Source organism: Hippoglossus stenolepis, chromosome 15 (assembly GCF_022539355.2).
Source record: "Hippoglossus stenolepis isolate QCI-W04-F060 chromosome 15, HSTE1.2, whole genome shotgun sequence".
NCBI lineage: Eukaryota > Metazoa > Chordata > Actinopteri > Pleuronectiformes > Pleuronectidae > Hippoglossus > Hippoglossus stenolepis.
The window spans coordinates 6,358,514-6,381,408 of record NC_061497.1 but is presented as its reverse complement, the minus strand read 5'-3'; the positions used below and the strand labels follow the sequence as shown (position 1 = coordinate 6,381,408).

Genomic DNA, 22,895 nt, shown 5'->3' with positions numbered 1-22,895 from the left:
CAGACATGAGCAAAGAGTTGCACATATTTTCTCAAGCTGAACAATATGTGATAGTATATATACACTGTTCAAATGTACCAATATAAACACATTAGGCTAAAGTGTAGGGAATTAGGTAAACAAAACAAAAAAGATGACAAATAACAATTATATGAGAACACTTCTGTCTGCTCCTATTTTTTTACATTTTAACAAGTGTGGATTCCACCAGGGTGCTAAACCTTCAAAGTCAAATCAGTTCTTGAGTGGGAAAAGGTGGCTCAACATCAAAGCATAAAAAGCCTGACGAATATAACCATCACAATATCACGGCTGATGAGTTTCAGCAACAGGCATTCATCGGTATTTAAAGTGTTGACAACAAGGTGCTTGTACACAGGACAATCGGGTCAATTACTTGATTAAATGGGTGTACAGAAGACCACTCCCTGTCCTTTGTGGCTTCTTAAGAAAGTACACTCCCCCAAAACATCATCAGAATTGAGCGTTGTCATATATTGAATTATTTAATCTGTTAACTCTTGTAATTACAACTAGCAAATTACTCACATTTTGCTTTCTAAAAGCTTATATTGTGTTTTTAGTCCATGCTGGCATTTTACCACAAACACACGCTCTGCACGATTCTCAGTGTCTTCTGATGAATGTGCTGCGTTAGAGAACAGCGCCTGGCCTGAGGCGTAGGTGTATCGTTTATCAGATGAGATCAAACTTAATGGATGGTTGTGGTAAAACTGGATTTCACAGGATTGGATAATGGAAGCTGTAATTTCTGCCCTACCCTCCTCTCACAGTGTGCAGTCCTTGTTTCACATTAGTCTTTGGTTCTTAAGACAATGGCTGATGAACCCATATGATAAAAAATGTTTCCAGTGACAACACTGGCCCCATTAAAATACATCAGAGAAGATATGTGATATGCACATATGCAATGATTGTTATTGAGTTAATTTGTTTAAGAAAGAATATATATATTAAATATTCTAAAAACTGAACCTAACCTCATCAATAAAATGTGATTTAAGAGCATTGCCAAATAATGCAGTGGGAAGTGCACAACAGTGGAGCTCTGGAAGTTCACTAAAATAATTATGAAAGTGACAGCATCATGTTATAATCACTGAGGGACCACACCTCCCTTGGCTTTAATGTAGATAAATATTACATAGTGATAAACCATTATCAATGCCATAAAAGAGAGTATCATAAAGCCACACTTCATTATAACTGGTCCTAATTAAATTTCCATATAAAACAGTCAATGGCAAACATCACGAAAGCGGCATAAAAAATACTAATACGTTAAAAATGGTCCTTGACTCCATTTAAAGTGAGGACCTAGTAGCTAACATAAATAAAGAGATGCTGTGTTTCTGTCAGACCAGACCAGCATGAACAAGATGACCCTTAGACAGAAGGAGCTACTTCTACTTAACATTAACCAGTGAAATGGTTGCAGGCATGGTGGGGGGGTGCAGCCTGTGCTGGCTTCCACAATAGTGTTTGTTTTGGGTGTGGAAGTGATTTTTGTTTGCTTTTATTTTAAATATTAATTTAATTTCATGTCAGTTAAGTTGAGCTGCCATGTGGGAAATACACCTGAAGCACATCTACTCAAGAAATGTAGAAAGTATAATGTCAAAGTGTCTAATGTCAAATAAGCTCTGTTAAGTAGAATTTGACATGAAGATTTGCTCATGTAAAAAAATCATACCCCAGAGCATAAACACAAATGCACATGCATGACCACGCATCCATGGCTTGACAGTTAAATTACAGGCCGTGTCTGCACATGGCCTTTAAAAAAAACTACCTTAAAATAGCCGAGGGTGACTGCCTGCAAGCCTGAAGTAAACATGCGGCCTAAGAAACAACCTGCACATGCAGTAGAGCAGCAGAAAATATGACGACAAACCCAAAAATGACAAGACAACAAAAGTGTTGCATCAAGCAAAAAAATTTGGTTTCGTATCTAGTCACATACCTGTAAGCTCATTTGCTGCTCATAAACCCCCCTTGCTCTGCTGTGAGCCACAGCTTACTGGTGTTGCAAAAGTGAGTTTACCCTCCAGTAGTTCCATAGCGCTGGTAACGATAGCAGTAGAGGGGCAGGACAGCACCATAGCAGAGCTCCTTAGAAGGGCTGCCGGGCCACGGCACCGCCGCACATATTCCAGGAAAGCGTGTCATCAGGCCGCTTAAGCCGCCCAAAGAATTGTCCATCTCACATGCACACACTAATCTATGCAGGGTCACTCAAGGTAATCCCTGCCGTGCACTCCTCTTTGATTGGCACTCACAGCAGCACAGTGAGTTTTTTGGACCTGTCAGATGGCTGGGCTGTACCAAACTCACCGTTTCAGAGAGGGGTGACTTTCTCTCTCTTTCGCTCTCTCTTTTGCTCTCTCTTTCTCTCTCTCTCTCTCTCTCAAAAGGAACAGAAGAAAGAGGAAATGGAAAAGAAAAAAAAACAACAGCACATACTCCACCAGATAAGCTGCCAGCGCTGACTCTGTCTAGCTGAGGGTTTTTTCGTTTCACTCGCTCACCCTACATTCCTTTGCTCTTGCTTTTGCTCACTCCGTCTTCTGCCTTCCCTCTCTAATGATTCGCTCTACTCACTTGAACTGCAGTTGTGAAGTCGCACCAGTAGCTTAGAAACTCACCACCTCCTGAATTTAACTGTTTCAAATCACAAAGCATTCATCATATTCTCAACGAACACATGATGGTTTGGAGACGACGAAGAAACTGAACTAAATCGTAGAATGATTATCCATTGAAAACCTGGGTTTTTATGTCGAATAATCACACAAAATTTGTGCAAGTGTAGAAAAAAAATGTTGTTGGGGCCAAATTAAGATGTTACAAAACATGACATGTTAAGAACTGCACAACAGATGCTGAACTGGATCTTACATGGACACTGATAACCTGGTATTTATCAGCGTTCACGTTATTTCACTGCTATCTAATGATGGTTCAACACCAGAGAAAGAACATTTATGCTGCTCCTATTTCTCACGATAGACAATGCTTTCTCTTTATTTAGAAAAAGTAACCTGCAATTGACCCACTGCTTGAAACAACCACGAACTCACATGGGCATAGTCTTCAAGAAGCTGCTATTAACAGAAAATAAGTCACCTCTCAACTGCTGACATGTTCACACATGAATGGCACAAAGATTAAAAGGTTAAGCCGAGGTAAGTCATCCATGAAGAAACTGTGCCTGTCACTTGGAAGAATCTGAAGAACCATCTTTGTTTTGACGATGTAATCATAAATTTCTGTGCTCTCCAACTCCTCCTATGTAAAGAAACAATCAACAACAAACCCATTGTGTTCCACAGTAAATGTACTTGACGCAGGGACAGAATGTCCTGTACGGGGACTTTGGCATCAGTGAAGCAACGAGAAGTCATCGACGAGAATGAGTGAAAACAATGTTTAATGTCACCCAACAGACTTGGGAGATGGTGCATCTATTCGTACTGGATTTTGATGCAAAGACAACAAATAACACAACGCTCTGGTGATCAACAATATATCTTCATAGTAGTAGTAGTCACTTCGTACTTGCCCACACATTAAAAGAAGAGGCATCTCCACTTAACCTCTATTCTATTATTATTTTGTGACAAAGCAGCAGCAGACACAGCAACAGGATGAAGCAGACACTCTAAAAACAATCCAAAAAATATTTGCATTTGCTGTTACTGATTTAGTGAAACTGGTCATTTCATTTACATTTATTTATTCTCTTTTTGTTTATATATTTGAGTGTGTCCCAATGTTCTGAATGTCCTCCTTGCTCTGGCCTAACCATTTGTCTCCCTGTGTGTTTGGACTAAGAGTGGCAACTAATTAATACTTCCATTAGATTTTATCTCCAAAATGTTTTTTAAAAAACATTAAAATGGCCTTATGCCTTAGATGTGTCCTCAAATTTGTATTGTCATATTTTTGTCAATCTAAACCCCAGAGTGTGCATTCTGTTTCCTGTTCCACTAACCTAATATTAAGTTGTTTCTAACTCTGTTAATTGTGTTATTGTAAGCTTGTTCAGATCTTAAATGGTACACACAGTTGCATCTTTATGTAAACCCAAATTTAACTAACTACTTTGTTATCTTTAATATTTTATTGCTGTTATATTCACCAGAAGGAGCATTTGAGAGATATGCTGAGGACAAAACAACTCGGGCTTACCTGGTTCCTTCCTCTCCGTCTTCCATAATTTCGCCTCACCAGCGTCTTGTAGTTGTGGTTCTTCTTGGTTAAGTAGTAATATAGGACACAGTCGGCAACACACTGAAACAAGAAATCGCAACATATTCAGCCATTTGCTTGTTTCTTTTTACAAGTCTTTATAAGAAAACATGTTATATGTATTACTGCTGTGCAGTATAACATCACAACCATGTGTCTTCCCGAGGCAGAAACCGCTCACACAGTTTATTATGAATCAAGATGGAACATTTATACATACTGGAGCAGATTTGAATACACGTGATCATTATATATAAATACATTGCAGGGTTTTCCCTATCATTACAAGCAGCACCAAGCAGAATGAACACAATATACTATACTCAACTATGCTGAGTTCTCCACTGCTGACAATACATTTTTTCTGAAACATGGGTTAATGAAATGAAGTTGCCATATATTTCAGGACTAAACAATTACATGTCTATTCACCTATGTTACTACAGTCCTTCAGATAGTCTTCATGGTGCATTCAGGGTTGTTAATAATGTTGCTAGGCTAGCAGTCTAAAGTGAGTCTTTCAGAGTTAATCTGTGTTAATCATTGTTTAGTTAGCCCAGTTTAACCTGCAGAAGTCTCCAGAGGAAAGTGTAACATGTTCTGCTGGAATAGATGGTGTGTTAAAAAAGAACATGAAAGGTGTTAAATGCAAAAGAAAATAACTATGCGAGGAATTAACTCACTACAATAACTACGTAGATTAACTAGTAGGTTAACTATGGAAGTCTTACTGAACATAAAGCAGCCAAACACTAACACTGGCAAATGTCTAGTAAATGTAAGCCTTGCTTGACCCATATAGTTATTGTGTATTGTATATCACTCAGTGTGATGAATCACAAAAATGGAAGATTACTTTTAATAGTTTGTTTCCTTTTCTTCTAGCTAATATCTGTGTATTGTGGAAAGCAGCAACCTGTGTTATGTTTTCATACAAAAACACAAGCAGGACTTTACCTTTCTCTCTAGATATGAGGCAATCAGGCCAAAGTTCTTGGGGTGTTGGACAAACCTACAAAGAGATGACAGCTGTTACTCATGTGCCAAAGCCAAATATAAATTGGTGGAATGTGACATTAAGGTTCATAAATCATTTCTGCACAACATATTCACATGGTCAAACTGTGACCTGGCCACGTTGTGTCACCCACAAAGCAAAAACAACTTACTTCTCCTTAAATATCTCCTTTTCATGTTCTGTCCAAACATTCATGAACTGCCGGGCTTTGTACACCTTCATTGGGTCATCCGTCAGGCCATTCATGTTGATGAACTTGACCCGCCTCTGCTCGGAGTCGTACATCATGGGAGGGATGACTGACAGCTGTCTCATCTGTTTCTCATTGTTCTGTGGAACATGAACAGAAAAGTTAACTGAGTAACTCCAGAGCAGTCGCCCATTTTTCTACTTGAAAATCTGCTCCCAGACTTTGTGGCAGATTGAAAAAGAGACAGTTGGGATCATTAAACTTGTTTGTTCATGATAAATTCAACAGACAAAAAGGTCTAAAGGAGATTCTAAGTTTTGAATCCGGTAGCTGTTCATAGCAACGCTCATATGTTGGTTCAGCTACAGTTTGTACCCACCTCCTGTTCAGACAGGCCATCTATGATTTCAGAAATTTCATGCTCGCTCCTCGCAATTGTTGCAGAAAGGCCTGTTCCTCTTTGTCCAACCCTGTAGAAAAAAGGAACATATTGCATTATAAATGTTAAACTGTTACATTAACTGTCTATGCTGTGCAAAGTAAATATCAGCTGTGTTCCATCCTTTTCAAAGAAAATACAATTTACAAGCTTGCATGACTCTTTCACAGTTGTTTCCTTCGCGATCGATACCAAGTGAATTATTTAACATGAGCAACTGGAGAAGTTGTGGAACTCAAAAACAAACAGAATCACGGTTCCTGTTAATAATGAAATAACTATCTCTGACTAGTTATTTCTTGCTTCCTCCTTCATGGTCTAGGAGTCTGCATAAACAGCGCTGGCATATAAACTCTTAACTTGGAGATATCAATGTAAGTACAAAGCATCAGCTCCTGCAAGAACTTTGTTAGTTATCCATGATATACTGAATTTCTGCGGATATTTAGAGTGGTGGGCATATCGATGTGAACCTTGGCACTTTCTTTCAAATTTAAATTTCATGACATTTTATAGATCAATGAGTGTGAAAAATAAGCACTGAATAAAAATAAATTGATAAAAATAGTAGTTAGTTGCAGCCAATGCCGATTTTCAGACACTGTCTGGAGTTGCCCTTTTACAAATGCAGTACACAACAGTTGGGCAATGTCTAGAAAAGTGCAGGGTTGCAGAGCTGCTCTATACAACAAAAACTGCCCCTCTCAAGCGAAAACCATCACACACTAATAAGTTGACAAGGAAGATCCTACAGAAGAATTGCATCAGTGTGATTCTGAATAAGATCCAATCATGGCCAATCTGTATATTGTGCTGCAAATTAAGTATGTCACTGTGCTGACTGGTTAATGGTGTTACCTCTGGAAGCGCTCCTGCTGCTCTCTCTGCTTACGGATCTCAGGGAATTGTCTTTCATAGTACTCCCGTGTTCTGCCGTCCTTGGCTTTGCGTCTGGGGTTGTTTTCCATTCGGTCCACCTTCTTCTCCCAAGCCTCCATCAGCTGGTCATACCGCTGGCAGATATTCTGTTCCTGTGTGCACCAATCACAACAACATAGGACTAACGTTATTTCCAATGCAGTGATTAAGTAACTTTTATTTACTATCGCACCTTTCACAGGTAAAAGCAAAAGTGCTTCACATGAGTAAAATAACATCATAAAAGTAGAATATTTGAGTCTTCGGCTCAGTTTTAAAGGCAGAGTAAGAAGACTCACAAGGGATTAATAATAAAATGTGACGAGGGTACTGATATTCTCAAATCCCTAAATAAAATCTGGCACTACAATTAAAATTAATTATAAAACTAAATAACACATTTTTATAGTGTCCTAAAAAAGTACAACTGAGAACATTGTTCAGTTTGCTGAATGTTTGTTGCTTGGTCATCCCATGTTACTTAAAAGAAGAAGCAGCATGGATGCAAATAATAGAATCCAAAAGAGTAATAAAACCAAACCATCAGGTTAATTATCAACAATGTCCGTGACATGAACATGCATTTATCAGTGTTTTTTAACTCTTAAATACACCTGTCAGAGAAATCAGCGTCACGGTTTATCTTAGAAAGTGGATGTGAAAACATAAGTAAACAACTACAGACAGGCTGCAGAAACTTGGGGTGTGTGCAGAAGAGTCGAGAGTGTACATGCTGCTCCGGGACTGGCTGTGTTGTTTGTGGGTTTGTATCTGTCTTCAAAAACGCCCTAATTCAGTGGCCTAACACCAGCACAGTTTGTTCTGATGCAACTACTCTGTTTACAAATAGTTTACAAAAGCTCATTGTCAATTTGTTAAAGATGCTTACTTTTTGGCATCATACAGCTCTGGAAAATATTATAAGGACACCGCAAAGAAAACTGTTTTTGTTTTAGTCTGTCAAACTACTGACAACATTTCTCCAACAATTCAAGATAAAAATACTGTCACTTTGAGGATATTTTTGCAGAACATGACAAGTGGCCAGTCCTTAAAGTTGAGGAACATTGTCAGAACAGGAAGGATGGAAGCCAGTTTTCTTCCATGTTAATCTTGTTTGTGTCTTGATTCATGCGATCTTCACAAAGAAAATACTGCCTGGCTTCAGCCTTGTTGAAGTAATGATCCTACAACAAATCAACTAGTGGGTCCGAGGCACTGCGGCTCACATATGAAGAACGCAGCACAAGATTTTTCGGTCAGATGCATTCACAACAACACAGAAATCTTCGATGCAAGCAAGGGGTGGCACAGCTTGCAGGAGACAGAACATGACAGATCAATTCTGCTGCAGAGATCATGTTTTTTTGTTTACACCAAATCAACCCTGCTGTCAGCCCTTATGACCAAAACCTCTCAAATCTCTTTGTCTTGCCAAGTTGACATCATTGTCGGTGTCTTCTACATGTATGACACCTCTTTTTCATTCTGAGATATTCGTTTTCCTTTTTTTTTTTTCAGTTACCGGATAATCTGCAAGTTTTTACTAGGGGGCTAACATGAAATTCTGGAGAAAGTCTGGAGCCTCCGAATCTGACATTTGCTTTCTCACATACAGCCCTTATGCGCATGTCTGAAGGCATCTCAGGTCTCGAACCCCGAGCAGTAGTATGTTGAAGTTCAACAGACTAAAAAGGAAGGACTGCCATACATATAGAGATGCTGGTATAGGAAAAAAAAAGAATTTTAATTACTTTCTGAGCTGTACACGTAAAACACTGTTACTGTATAAAAAAAAACTAAAAGTCAAACTCATTTCCAGAGGTGTAAGAGTTAAAATGTTCAGAGAAATTTTGGAGAGACGTCTGTACTGGGAGGACAATACACCCTCGTTTCCACTCTCTGCAGCAACGGAAAAACAATTCACCTTCCTCTTGGCACGAGGCCATATGCACTTTGCCATTGTTCAGAGTCCAAAAAGGTCTTTCTGTCCCTGACAGCGAACAGCCAGACAAAGGTGGGACCCACTGAGCCAATGCAATACAAAAAAGGGCCAAGTGTTTCAACATGGCTAATTCAGAAATATTTACCGGTTACAGATAAGAAGGACAGAGAGACAATCGTTTGGACAATGTAATGGTCAAATCTGTTCTTTGATGTGACAATATTTGTTATTCTACTGCATATAAAAGCAGTTTCTAGCTCACAGAATACTGATTCTAACAGGGGAAACCTATGAGTTCCCCATGACTCACTATAACTAGTGCATTGCAATGTTGGTCAATCGGTCCATTAGTCTAGTTGCTAAAATAACTCAACTATTGGATGGATTTTCATGAACTTTTGAAGACATTGAGGCCTTTGACTTGTATTATTTTCCTAACTTTTCCTGTAGCACCACCATGAGGTTGATTTTTGAGGTTTTAAGTGAAAACAACTTACTATCCCCCAAACTTTTATTGGATGGATGAAATGGCATTCCCATGGGCCTCAGCTGCACTTTGGTTTTTGGTGCAATTAGCTAATGTTCATGTTTAAAGCGAACTATGACAAAGAGCATTATAGCTGCGAAGCATCAGCACGTTAGTAATGTCACTATGATTGTGTTAGCATGCTGATGTTAACATGAATAGAACCACAGAGCCTGAAATGCCTACGGGTCCTTGGTCTGGTAAATTCATCTGTTTCACTGCAGCCCAGTATTCCAAATTTCACATTACGTGCAAAAAAAAAACCTCATTATTAGATTTTGTAAGAACTCTAAAAAATCTGCAGGGCAAAAAGCTAATATTCACTGAACTCTAGTATTTAACATTCTGCCTAACACTATGGACAATCAAAGAAGAGTGCAAAGTATTAATGGGGACACTTACCCTTTGTTTACGAGCATGATTTCTCCGCTTAAAAAACAAAATCAGCTTCTTCCTCATGACTTGGTTGCTGTAATACAACAAAAACAAAAGTAGCAATTATAAATCATATAAACCTAAATGAGACATACAAAAATAATGTAGGGGAAGGGAAGGACTGTTATACACATGTTTACTCACGATGGGGACTGTGGGGAGAAAACAGTGGGAGAGCTAACCCTGAGAGCGTGGCCAATATTGCGGATTCAAACAGAGGTGCTGTCTGTCTTGATAAAATGCGGAGCCAGATGGGTCGCTCCCATAGCACACACTGATAAGGGTCTTATCCTAAAAGACATGACCTTCAGCCCCCAACACAACCCTTCCTTAAACGTACCTAATGCAGATGCTTGTACATTATTTAGATACTTTTTCAGATCACTCTCCCTGGTGTCAGTAGGGCAACACAATCAGGTGACTCAGCAATCAGATTAGACAGAATTATCAGCTTGGTTTATTTTGTTGAGGTCAGCGTTACCTCCAACACTTTGCTCACACGAGAAGGTTTCTAAACTATAGGTGTGTGGTGTGCATCAAGTGTGCTGTAACATTCTTGCACGTTACAAAGCCGACAGATGCTCCTATAGATTAATCTGTAAAACAAATGCAGATACTTACGTCTTGATGTTGTCATGGTACACCTTTGTGTCTGATGGCTGATTGTACAGGGGCTAAAAGAAGAAGCAGACCAGGAAAGGGTAGTGGATTAATCCTTAGTTATTAGAATAAGCACTAATATGATCTAAAATGATACTGAACCAAGAAGCTACGGAAAGAAAAAAGTAAAACAATTATCAGAAGAATCACATACCAGCTCAACTTTGGGACCATAACCTTCCAGAACTTTATGGGCTTCCTCAGCTTTTTTCTAGGAAAATGGACAAAAGTTGAACATTTATTTACAAGCCTTACCAAAAGCAAAGTGAAACTGAAATATGAGCACTTCAGAGAACAAAACATTGTCACATAAAGTCATATCTGAAGTTCAGTATTATCTGTGTTACTATTGATCGATAGCACATTTGTATCGGCCCCGGTACCTGGAATTTGCCTCAGCCTTGCGACAAAATTACAGTACAATGGAAACCACTTATAGGAATCACGTTTGTCCAGGGCCAAATTCATCACTATAAGTGATTTCTTACTATAAAAGAATTGTGTAGCTTCTGTATGATAGCAGCGGAACTTGAGGGAAAGGGAGTTGTAGAGCTCTGCATGGCTCCCTGGGTGTCTGCACCATTGACTCGCCTTTGTAGTGACTGTGTGCACTGATCAGAAATGAGCATGGCTTGATCACGTTCCAGGGGTGAGTCACATGGTTTTGCTCTCTCTTTCTATATTTAACGTATACTCTCTTTCACTCTCACCCATGTACACATACTCTCTCACCCAGATGCGCCCAGGTACCAGAATTTGCCACCGATTGATTTAACATGAATTGGTCCCGGGTAGCACCGACGTAATTCGGTCAGTACCATTAAAAGTAAAAGGTTTGGTACCCACCCCTTGTGGCTATGGATTGGTTAAAACACCTACTTTACGCATCATTTCATATATTTTATAGATCTATTAAACTTTTACAATGACTTAATTATGCAATTAAGTTACTGATTAATCATGTGAGCTGTTACATACAATTGAAAGATTCTGAAAAACTAAAACTTAGATAAGAGCCATGGACCTTGGAAATTATGTTTGCTGGATCATTTGTAAATACATTTAATTTGCTCTTGAAGTATGGTCTTTGGCAATTTGTAAATTTGAAAAGTGCACTGAATATACTGCTCCTTTCTGGGAGCAGTCTATGATTGAGAAAAAACAGATAAATAAAGAAGAAATAATGTTTCAGATTCTCATTAATTAAAAGACAGTTTTTCCACAATCAGAGCAGACTGTCAGCTTATTCAAGACCACCATAACAAAACTGAATATCTCTTTATTTTCATAATTTATAATGTAATCTACAGACAGAGACACACAACCCTGGCTGCCAGACTAAATGCTCTGAGTGCACTGAGCTGGAGCAGCTTCAGAGTCTGAAGGGTTAATGGCTAACTGAGAAGGAAGGTGCTTCTCTGCACTCACTAACCCCAACACTGTCTGATATACATGAACTACAGTGACCTCTATAAAACACAAACTCACTCCCTTATTGTTCTTGTGTAACACAGATGATGACTTGACATTTTATAGAATGTATTCGCAGGGCTGCAACTAAAAATTATTTTCACAAGCAACTTATCTGACCTTTAATTTTTTACTTGACTAATCAATTAATCCTCGGTTAAAAAAATACCTAAAACCCCATAGCAGTTAATTTTATATAATATAAGACAATAAAAAAGTACTGAATAATCCCATTTAAGAACCTGACATAAATCTTAAAGAATTAAAAAACAAACAGTCCATCACATTCCAACAGCAGGCTCACAATATTATTTCTGAAAATTAAAATAGTTATGCTAAATGCTGTTTTTGACAGGGGTGGGGACAAACACACACAAAGAGCTGAGTCATGAGCTACAATGACCATTCAAACAATTTTCATGTCATGTACATACTTTTTACTGGCTCCAGCCATTCCACTAACTCTGTGACAAAAACATGGCATTTCCACTAAACTGCTCAACAGCTCTTACTGGTATGCCAGTGAATTGTTCAGTTTGCATCAGCAGTTATTTGATACAGCTCGGGTATAGCTAAAAGCAATCTGAAAACAGTGATGTTACACACATGCATGTTGGAGTGAAACTATACTCCGAACCACAAAGATTAATTTGGAAGCTACAAACGTAATGAGAGCTGAAGACAAACAGGCTTAAAGACACATGTTCAGTCATCACTTTTGTAAGATTACTTGTTTTGAGGGAGGAGACTGTCTCTGGTTTGCCAAGGTCACCATGGCTATTCCATGCTATGAGAACACAGCAGAAACACATGTTCTCGCTTCACGGCACAATTTGAGGGGGATTAATCAGGCCAATGGAAAAACAAAAGGCTGCAGACAGAGAGATAATAGCTAACAAAATAGCTGAAGTTCTCCAGAGCTTAAACAACATGAAAGGAGATACTGATGAGAACTGATACTGGTTGTTGTTGTTGTGTGTTGGTGTTTGCAGCAGACGACTAACCCTGTTCTCATCGTAGATGATTTGGACTATGCTGCGGTGCTTGTGCTCCACTGGGGGAGGGGTCACTGGTTTTTCAGGCTCCATTGGCTTTGCTGCTTCCTCCTCCAGTTGTTGCTAAGAGACAACACCAATACACAAAAATGTGATCAATAGAACACAATAAAAGATGCACAAAATACACACATCAATACAAAAACCCTCTTTTTCTTCTTAACACTTTGTATGTTTTTGTCTGTATTGATTTTCATACACAGGAAATGGTGGAAAACAAAGATACATCTACACAGTGTTGACCTGATTTTAGCTTCTGGTGTTATCAGATGATTCTAATTTTTCTTGTCTTTTTTTAACCCAACTGTTTTCTGCCATTGAGGCCCTGCTGATACTGACAGACAAGCTTAGCTTAAGTGTCTGGTAAATCAATGTTTAACGTTAAAGGTTATGTAAACTACCAGGTTACAGGGACAAGATTAAGAGTTCCTGAAATACCTCAAATAAACAAATAAATCCCTGAGAGAGAGAAAAAACTGAGAGGTATCCTCTCCTTACTTTCCTATCTAATGAGACACAATAAAAAACATTTTAAAAAGCAGAAGAAAAATGGCCACAAACAAGATTAAAAGCAATCTAATGCAGACAGGAAGATTGGCTGAAATAACAAGTTTAAAACTAAACTGAGAGCACCTTATTGGCAGAAATATACAGTCTATGGTGGGAACAAGCAGACAAATATACAGACTGACAAAAGCAACTTAGATCTCTGTGTGGTGATTTAACACCTCACTGAGAATACAAGCTAGCCTCTGGATTAGCAGCAACTTCCTCATAAATATTGGATGGAGCTTGTTACCTTAGCCCCATCTTAAACAGCCAGTTCAAGGCATCCAATTTGCGCCTTTATTCCATCTCTCCATACTGTATAAAACAGCTCGACAGATTGAGAGGTCATTGTTGTTCCACTTTTATTTGGTTCTCACAGAGCCAGATCGTCTGTGTAAAAGGGAGCCAGCATGACGGAGCAGGGTGCAGACGCTGTTATTTTACACGTCACACCTCTGACTCTGGAACGCTAGCACGCTATCTAAAAATCACACATGGGGGCAGCAATATGCTGGCTTGTATGGTTCTGTGTAAAGGAAACATAACAAGGAGTCTACTTCATGGCAATATAGTGAGATCTCTGTATAGAAAGGACTATCAACACCAGGTTTCTCAAGGAGGGACAAATGTATTATTCCAATTGTGAGTTAATGTTAAACTACACTAAATGCTTCACATCAACCTGATGTTTCTCTTCTGATACATCACTGTAAAAACAAGCTCTGTCTGTTGTGACTCTTCTGCAGATTGATTTAGGCCAGTGTCATAGATTTCTATCAAAATCGTGGCTGGATTGAACTGACATGTAAACAGTTACCTGACAACATTCATCTTGTTATGAAGATCAAAAGTTAGAAAGGTATCTCACCTTTCAAGGCATCGTCAAACTAGCTTTTTCTGATTCTATTTTATCAACACTGAACAAAAATAAATTAAAAGACCTTTACAGCTTCCATCATTGTGGTTTATAATTACACACAATTTTATAAAGGGCAATAAGTCATTTAGGTTTGTCCTCATTGCTGCTCTAAAATCACCTCAGTGTCTCATGGGTTACTGCTTAATTTAAAAGCTGTTACTTGTGCCAAGTTTTTTCACACAACAACCATTTAGTTTGAAGCATGTTCAGAGACAAAAAGTCTAACTGGGTAACCAACCTGCTTTTTCTTCAACTTGAAAATCTGCTGCTCCACTTTAGCAATCTCCCTGTCCACCCGGTCCATACTCTGGATCAGCTCCTCTTTGGATAGTTTGGAAGGAGAATTGTCTTGATCTTCTCCCATGTGTAGTGTATGTCCTCCCTGGGAATGGGACTCCACTTTGACAGAGAACTGAGATTCCTGGCAAAAACATAAATGTTTATTGAGTTATTGAGAATTCTGCAGTCATATTGTACAAACTTCAAAAAGCAGAGTCAGAAAAGGTTCTATCTGGGGACTGTATCTATTTATAATATAATATTACACATCTGAGATTTATGTCAGCCTTTCACAGACAGTATCTGCAAAGCCAATAAATGCAGATTTATGCAGATTTAAAAGTTTATGTTCTTAATTAGAGTTCAACATATTGTTATTTTTGTGTTTTTATTATCTATAATTAAGTGTATCTCAATTCCATTTCTTTGTCATAAAGGTTTGATAACGACAATATAAAATACAATCCATATTGGTCTGGCTCTACTGTTAATATCCCAGTAAATTATGTAATTCTTTCAATTAACATCATTTAACATCAATAGTGAAAAATAATAGAAAAGTGACCCAATCAGGTCATGAGGTCAACTTTGTGGTTACCTTTTTGACATCCACACCTGCTCTGAGGCTGTCCTGTAAGGTGTGAGGCATGGGCAGGACAATACCCCCAGCAGTGGAAGGGTTTCGGGTAATGTGGCCCTCAGCAACACTGTCCATGCGAGGGCGTTTAGAGTCCAATGCATCATGATCAGCCTGGGCTGTGATGGAGTGAAACTGCTGTTCGTAACCATGGCGTCTCTCCGGAGGCCTGCACAACAGAATAAACAGGAAGTTTACTGATGTACAGTATCTGAAGCTATCTGGTCCGTCTCAGTATATGACTCCCACACTGTAATCTAGGGATTTCTATGGCATCCTTGAGTGAGTGCAGGTGGAAAAACTACTATACCAACGAACAATAATATTGAAGATTTAAAAAAACCAATCTAGATGGCATTTATAAGCATACACTTAACAAGTGTAAGATATTTAGGCAACAGGTGATATTTGAAGTGAAGCCCTTACCTTTCAGTTCCAGGGTGGAATTCAGAGAGTAACGATGGTCTTCTCCGACCCTGTGCATCCTGCATGTGAGTCCGATAGTCTGGGACGGTGAAATCCTGAAGGTAAGAGGAACACAACACAAACCACTGTATAAAGAAATCTGAAAACATCATTACTCCTGCAAATAATATAAAAAAACATTTATACACAGGTGAAAAAACTAAACCATGCTTATGGAGCAGCAAAGTCCTGCCTGCACGGGGCGAGTTTCAACTGCTGTTTATATCGTCTGTCTCTGTGTGATGCAACAGATGCACATCAGTTTAAACTGTCTGCTTTATTCACGCTTCAGGAGCTGAAACATCTCTTCAGCTTTAAACCTATCGGTTTAAGAAAAGGACTATTTATAATTTCCCCAGTTTAAGTCTGGTCAGGGACCTTTGTTGCATTCACTTCCTGTAAGCATTTTGTTGTACAAACTAATAAGAGGCAGGATGGAAGACGGACAAATCAGGACATGGCATGGGAACAACAAATAATCAAAGCATCCTGAGAGAATGCAGCTGTGGGGGTTCCAAAATTACAACCTAACTGGGCCAGTGAATCCAACAGAGGAAGGTAAAGAGCAGCGGCAGCTAAGAGATGCAAGCTTGTGCTGCAGAAACAGACAAGAAGGAATCAGAGCTAAGTGGAGATCCAGAGTTCTACTAATCCTTTCAGCTGGTAATAGAGGACGGCCATTCTTCCCAAGCAGGATCTCCATCAACAACAACTGCAAAGCTCTAAGCTGAGCATTGTAATGAAACACCAAGAAGGGAACCCAAAAGAGGAACATCAGAGAAGCAAATCCAAAACTCCACAATCAAGTTGCAAAGAGCCAGTGACAACAATGCATGGAACTGGTAAATGAGTGACACCTTTGGTGGAAGTCATGGAGAGAGGCAAGGATGAGGAAAAGGAAGGCTTGAACAACAAGTGGAACCATTTCAAAGTAAGACACATTCCTGTGCAGGCTGAAAGGGTCAGGGAAGACAAAAGATGCAGGGAGAAAGCATGGGCACCTTCTGGGACCCTTTCAAGCAGGCATATGGCGCTGCTGAGGGAGAAGATGACCAAGACGCTGCAGACCACTGTTCCATTCAAGTAAAAGGAATATATCAATCTACAATAAGTTGTCCATCAACAAAATAAATGAAAACCAAAGTAAAATTCAAGTAACATTCTGGAGGAATATCGCACTGCTCGTCTCTGTCATTCTGTTTATATACGTGTCTCATAAACTCCAGATCTAACCAAACAAACACAAAATAAACCCTTAGCACTGCACGTGTCCCGGCAAGAAAGACGGCATGGTACAAGGACACCGGACATGCAATGTGCACCTGCCCCAATCCCGAAACTGTGGCGGGTCGGTATTCTTGGTGCCTATGGTACGTCTGCCCCACCCCCCACCCCCCACTTGCATATCACAAGTAAGGTAGAGGGTGTTCACTTGTCCAATGGAAGTTGGTTGTAGAGTCTACAGTGGTCACCCTAGCAGTTCCTGAATTATCTTGGGATCCCAGGTTCCAAGATGAAGAAGGCTCTAAAAGACCTGGTAGAGCAGGCAGACCAAACAAAGGGCAAGCTGTTGGGAAAGCAAGCATCCAAGAGCTAGCTGCAAGGGGCAGTAGGAAACGTTCCTTCCACTGCTCCACCACCAAGAGATGTTCCAGGATTGAAGGGGCAAAACGTCAGAATAGGGTGGCCCCTGGATGATGATCCTGCACCTGACCCAATGGCACAATGGGAGGGGCATCAGCCAGAAATGCCAAACAGGTGGACCCACTTGTGCTCAGATCAAAATAGGTCTCATTCCTGAATTAAATAACAAGGGCAGGAGGAAGTATACCTTACTGTAGAAGAGCTGGCTCTGAAGTGGGGCAACAGCCCCCCTACAATACAATATCTCATCAGTCATGCACAATGAAATGACAGAAACCAGTAGCACCGCTTTTATCAATAAGCTCACTCACATAAATGTTATCAGCACACTGTGACCTCCAAACAAACCTGAACAAGCAAAATCAGTTACAGGAAATATTTCCAAAGGCCAGATTGGTCCCAGATTAAAGCAAACACTCCAAATGCTCAGAAATGAACCCCTGACCCTTTTCTGTGAAAGAAAGCTTCTGAGAAGTATGTCAACTAAAAACGGCAAAAAAAACATTATCCAATATTCACAATAGTCAAAAGACTGTCCATCTGGAAAATGTCATGAATTCAAAAACTCTACAAACCTTATAGAGTTGTAAAAGTACCTGAAACTGAAATGAATATCACAAGTATTTGTTCAGTAATGAGAGCATGATTATCACAATTACTTATCCTAATTACATTTTAAACAGAGAGTTTTGTAGTCTAAACCTGAAAATATGTCTCAATTGGAAAAATGTGTATATATAATCTTATTTTTCTTCACAGGAAGTGAGAGTCTATTTAGAATTAAAATATGAATGAAGCCACAATCAGCATAAAATATTTAAATCAATAATAATGCCACCACAACAAGCAAGCAAAGCATAGAAAAACCAGTCACATTTCACTTTCAGATTGTAGTACATACTGAAAATGCTGTTGTTACTGAAGCTTGGTTCTGGTGACCAAGTAGCAGCAACGGACACACTTTATCTATTGAGATTAATGGTCACCATGGGTTTATTTGTATATTTAACGAATAAGCCGAAATTGCCCCACAACATTTTCATAGATTTTATCTTAAAGTCTGAATTCAGTCTGTCTATCTCACCGAAGCCTCAACTACAGTCAAGAAGAAACCAGAAAAGGTAAAAACACAGTATCTGACTGGACTGTGTATGGGTTAGCAAAATTTTATATTTGACTGTTGATTCCTTTTTTTTCCTCATACAGACATAAATTCTGCATTTTGCTCATAGTTCACTTATGGTATCCTACCCCACATTGGACCATCTCACTAATTGGGCTGCAGACAGCATTATCCTGCGATGTTAAATTAGCCAAACGCCAGTGGTTTCAGATTTACCTGTGCATGTTCCCATGATGGGCTTGAACTTTTCAGCATGCAGAGAGAACTCTGCCAACACCTGACTACAGAGCCAAGAGCATCAATGTAGCCAACAGAGACAAGTCGCCTTCTTCAATAACATAAAAGTAACTATTTGCTCAAATTGTTTTGAAAGGGCGATTGCCAAAATCCAACACTTGGCAAATGAACCAGTGGTGTGACTTTGTCACTCGGTAACTCACCGACATTCATGTTTATAGTGCTGGCCCTGCTGTAGCGGTCAAGCCAAAAAGAAATGCCTTTTCTTATTTGGAATGTTAGCCTGCCACTTGCTGAGTGATTTCACAGGAGGAGTACGACAGTGAAATAAAAGTATAACAAAAAGTGTGTAGTTCTGACTTCAATAAAAAACTAAAATCTGCTGTCTACTGCACTCAATAACAGAAAACCTGGAGGGAAAATTCTGATTTTAACATCATTTATTGTAATTTTAACTGTAAGCGGACATACAACAAAGCTAAAGAGAGGTTTTACCTGTTGGTGGCGTGTGCCAGTAAAGGTGTACTGGACAGAATGGGAAGGATATCGGCTCTGCTCACTGCTGAAGCTCCCCTGGCTGGTGGGGTAGCCCGAGCTACTGGACATCCTGGCTCAGTGCTACCGGGCTGCTGCGGCTTCACGAATCAGATACTTCAGCTAGACCATGTTTGGAGACACAAACCACCTAACCCAAGACAGAGACACATATTTGTTTGTTAAAAGTCAGATTCTAATCATTACAGTGGACACATAAAACACTCATGACTATCTTTCTGCATGAAAAAATAAATCAGTCATATAAGATTAAAACATAGTAAGTTAGACTGACAATATTGGATCAAAGAAAATACTGCAGTTTGAAACATGCTTCTGCAGCATCAAAGTAAAAGAGTACAACCGGAGATGAGCTGTGTGGTCTATTGATACAAGTTAGTATGCACAAAACTAGACACAACAGGACATGTCAGAAATGTTCATATTAAAGTGTAAAAAACAATCTGCATCTTACTACCTCTGCCAAGGAGGTTATGTTTTTGACCATGTCCATTTGTTTGTATGGCAGCAGAATTATGCAAAAACTACTATAAGGATTCCTCAAATTGGTGAAAGGATGGGCCATGGGCCAAGAAAGAAACCTTTAACGTTGCAAGATGGACTTTGTTCACCATTTACCCAGGGAATAATGCTTGGATATGAAAAAAATCTGACATATTTAGGGGACTAATATTTACGAGTGTGTGCAATTTGGTGCAGCTTGATTGAATTTAAGGGGACTGATGGGCCTTGGTGGAGGTATGTGCTCAACTGAGTGCCATTCTAGTTAAAAAGGGATTGGCAGGGTGTGTTTCATAGTTAAAATATTTTTGGATTGTATAATGTCTCTAAGATGTTAATTAACTTGTTTGCTTAATTAACTGTCATGCAGCAGTGGAAAGAAAGTGTTGTCTCTAATCTCACATCGCGTGGCAAACATATCTGAATATTGATCAGGGTTTCAAATTTCCTCTCATGTTGACACTACTTCAGAATAGTATCTATCATGCCATCTTTAATTATTCTTATTTATAAGATTAACAAATCCACCCCCACTTGAATTGAAACAAATATGTTAGTTGGATAAAATTACCAAGTTTATTTTAGCTGCATAATATGGCTTGGCTCAGTGAAGCAATGTACAAAGAACAGGGACCTGGCCAGAGCAAGGGCGCAGCGACTTTTGATGAATGTCTGCTAATAAAGAAATATCACAGTGCCTTGCAAAAAAACAAACACAGATTTTCTTTTTGGATTTGATATATTAGGAAACGAAAACATGCTACTAAACACATGCAGGAAACATTTTTTCAGGATATTTCCTTTGTTCTTCAGAGAGATCCATCATGTGAATTTGTGCTCTGTTGCCTTTATCATCTTATTCTAGGACTGCGAGATTTACAGCATTGGCCACCATGCCTAGACATTATGATGCTAACTTCAGGATTGGAAAAGCTACAACCACTGCCACCATAACCAGGGTGGGAAGCTGTTATTTTGTTTCAATCCGCAGGCCACAGCATTTAGCAGGTCCCAGAATTGATGTCCATGATTTCAGAAATACTCAAAATATATCAACAGCAGCTCGATAACGTCACTTGTTACTAACCGGCTATGGTAGCAAATGCTGGTTTTACCATCTAAATAAAAAGAGTTGGTTTTATATTTACTAGTTCTCATTTACATTGATGGAAAAACTACAAGCAGTGACAAATGGTGCCATGTCCTCTATACATAACAGGACATGAATCTGATTCTCATCTGCAACATGTTTTGACTTTGAGCCAAGCTAACTAGGAACAAATAAAATGATGAACCTACGTTTTAGGTCTTGCTTTTACTGTTTCACTTTACCACGATTCGTTCAGTGTATTTCAGGAGACTGACTTCCTCCCAAGTGTAAGGTTTTGACCAAAAAATGTTGCACATGCTACGAGGGGAGGGGGTGACGTCATCTTCATCAAGTGAGGTCCTGCTCTGCTGCAAATAGTCAACAACTTTCCTCCAAGTATTAAAAAACTAACTCACCATGCTCCCAATTAAAGGAAAGAAGATGAGCTCCTGAGTTGAAATCTGTGACACAGCATGTTTCAGCAAGACACTAGGTCTCTGCATCATTTTTTTGTTCAAGGCAACTGGGAATTCAGGTTGAAATGTTTACCATCTGAATCAGCTGCTGCAGCCATTGATAGTGTCCTTATTGTCCCCAACCTGCTTCTCTTTTTATATAGTTACTGAAATAGAAATCAATGATGGGAATAATTGGTTGGATACATTTAAAGGCCAGTTGAAGCGGTACCACTCTCTCATCCCTGTTTCCATAGATCATGAACGTAGTTGACAGAAATGGAGACAACAATGCATGTAGTCCTGGGGGTTTTCTCCCACATCTCTATCATCGCCATTTAAAAACGTTTTACAAATATTAACCAGGGGGGGTTTAAGGCATTTTCGGAAGCACGGGCATGTACATTGCTTTTGTCGTCACCCGGTGAAGCTCTTGGTAAAGTTAATTTGAGAAACCATTCGCAGTTGTCTCTCTGATGGTGTGAATTCACACCCGGCAGTCGCGGCGAGGATCGGGGCGCCGCACACAACGCAGCCGTGAGAAATCCCGCTGCTGTGCGTTGTTATTGTTGTCTTTTACCACCACAGCATCACACAAACGCAATTGGATTTGTATCCTATCTTTGGGGGGGGGATGGGTCCACAACAGAGAGCTCCCCCGGAAATGCACCAAATACATGCGCCACGACGAACGCAGATTTTAAAGTGTATGCTACTTTACCACCCCGGCGTTGAAGCGTGACGTTAGAGATGTTGTTGTTGTCGCTAGCTGGCTAACTTAGCCTGTAATTCACCTTTGAATTCCCAACCACGTCGCCATCTTGCAAGGCAGATTTTCAGCGTAGACCGGGGCGCTCAAAAGCGTGATAACCAGACATGTTGCTATGGTTCACATGAGCGATTTGCACTCACCTCATATTTAGAAATTATACGGATGGCAGAGGTGGAGATTCCCGGGCAGAAATCTGTGTGAATAGTTGATTGTAAATCCGCGGGTCGGGGACTGTGGACGACTGAGCAGACTGAAGGCTGCGCCGCATTTGTCGGACGATGTCCTGACAGGATAAAATAAATTGTCCGTACTCGGTTAGATTCACTGGATACTGTCGCGCTTCAACAAAAAAAATTTACTTGAATAAAATTATAATGGGTGTAATGATTAAGTTTATTAACTCTTGTGTCGGTATTTTGATGAATACAAATAAATGTTCTCTGTGGATTTTTATCTGCCTGTAAGGACAGACCGGTGTGACAGCTAAATCTTCCCCTCAAACATGATAACGTTTGTGGTGTTTGTGTTTTTCACGTTTAACAAATAGACATTTCCACTTGATACTTTCACTTTATCCCATGTTTTATAAGTCTTATTTATTTAGATGCGCTAGAAAATAATTTCCCAATATTTTTATTTCCTGCTTTTCCTGTTTTTGTTTCAAACCCAAATGAACTGAGAAAGCGACAGTGACTTCTGGGGAGAAAAATACATTATTGTTGGGCTAAAAGGGGCAAGATG

At 39.5% G+C, this 22,895-nt stretch overlaps 1 protein-coding gene across 3 annotated transcripts in view; it reads right to left on the bottom strand.

Moving 5' to 3' along the window:
• The window catches only part of ncor1 (nuclear receptor corepressor 1), a 51,271-nt gene extending 28,840 nt beyond the window's left edge, over positions 1-22,431 (bottom strand). For all 3 annotated transcript variants that reach the window (XM_035178809.2, XM_035178810.2, XM_035178811.2), the window contains exons 1-14: positions 22,295-22,431; positions 19,277-19,466; positions 15,739-15,833; positions 15,274-15,481; positions 14,635-14,817; positions 12,878-12,991; positions 10,558-10,614; positions 10,365-10,417; positions 9,711-9,777; positions 6,778-6,950; positions 5,860-5,950; positions 5,442-5,620; positions 5,230-5,284; positions 4,213-4,314 (exon numbers count right to left, since the gene is read on the bottom strand). In XM_035178809.2, the coding sequence (XP_035034700.1) occupies positions 4,213-4,314; positions 5,230-5,284; positions 5,442-5,620; positions 5,860-5,950; positions 6,778-6,950; positions 9,711-9,777; positions 10,365-10,417; positions 10,558-10,614; positions 12,878-12,991; positions 14,635-14,817; positions 15,274-15,481; positions 15,739-15,833; positions 19,277-19,387 (1,488 nt within the window). In that variant the 5' untranslated portion in view covers positions 19,388-19,466; positions 22,295-22,431. The remainder of the gene's footprint in view (positions 1-4,212; positions 4,315-5,229; positions 5,285-5,441; positions 5,621-5,859; positions 5,951-6,777; positions 6,951-9,710; positions 9,778-10,364; positions 10,418-10,557; positions 10,615-12,877; positions 12,992-14,634; positions 14,818-15,273; positions 15,482-15,738; positions 15,834-19,276; positions 19,467-22,294) is intronic.
• Positions 22,432-22,895: the final 464 nt, after the last annotated feature.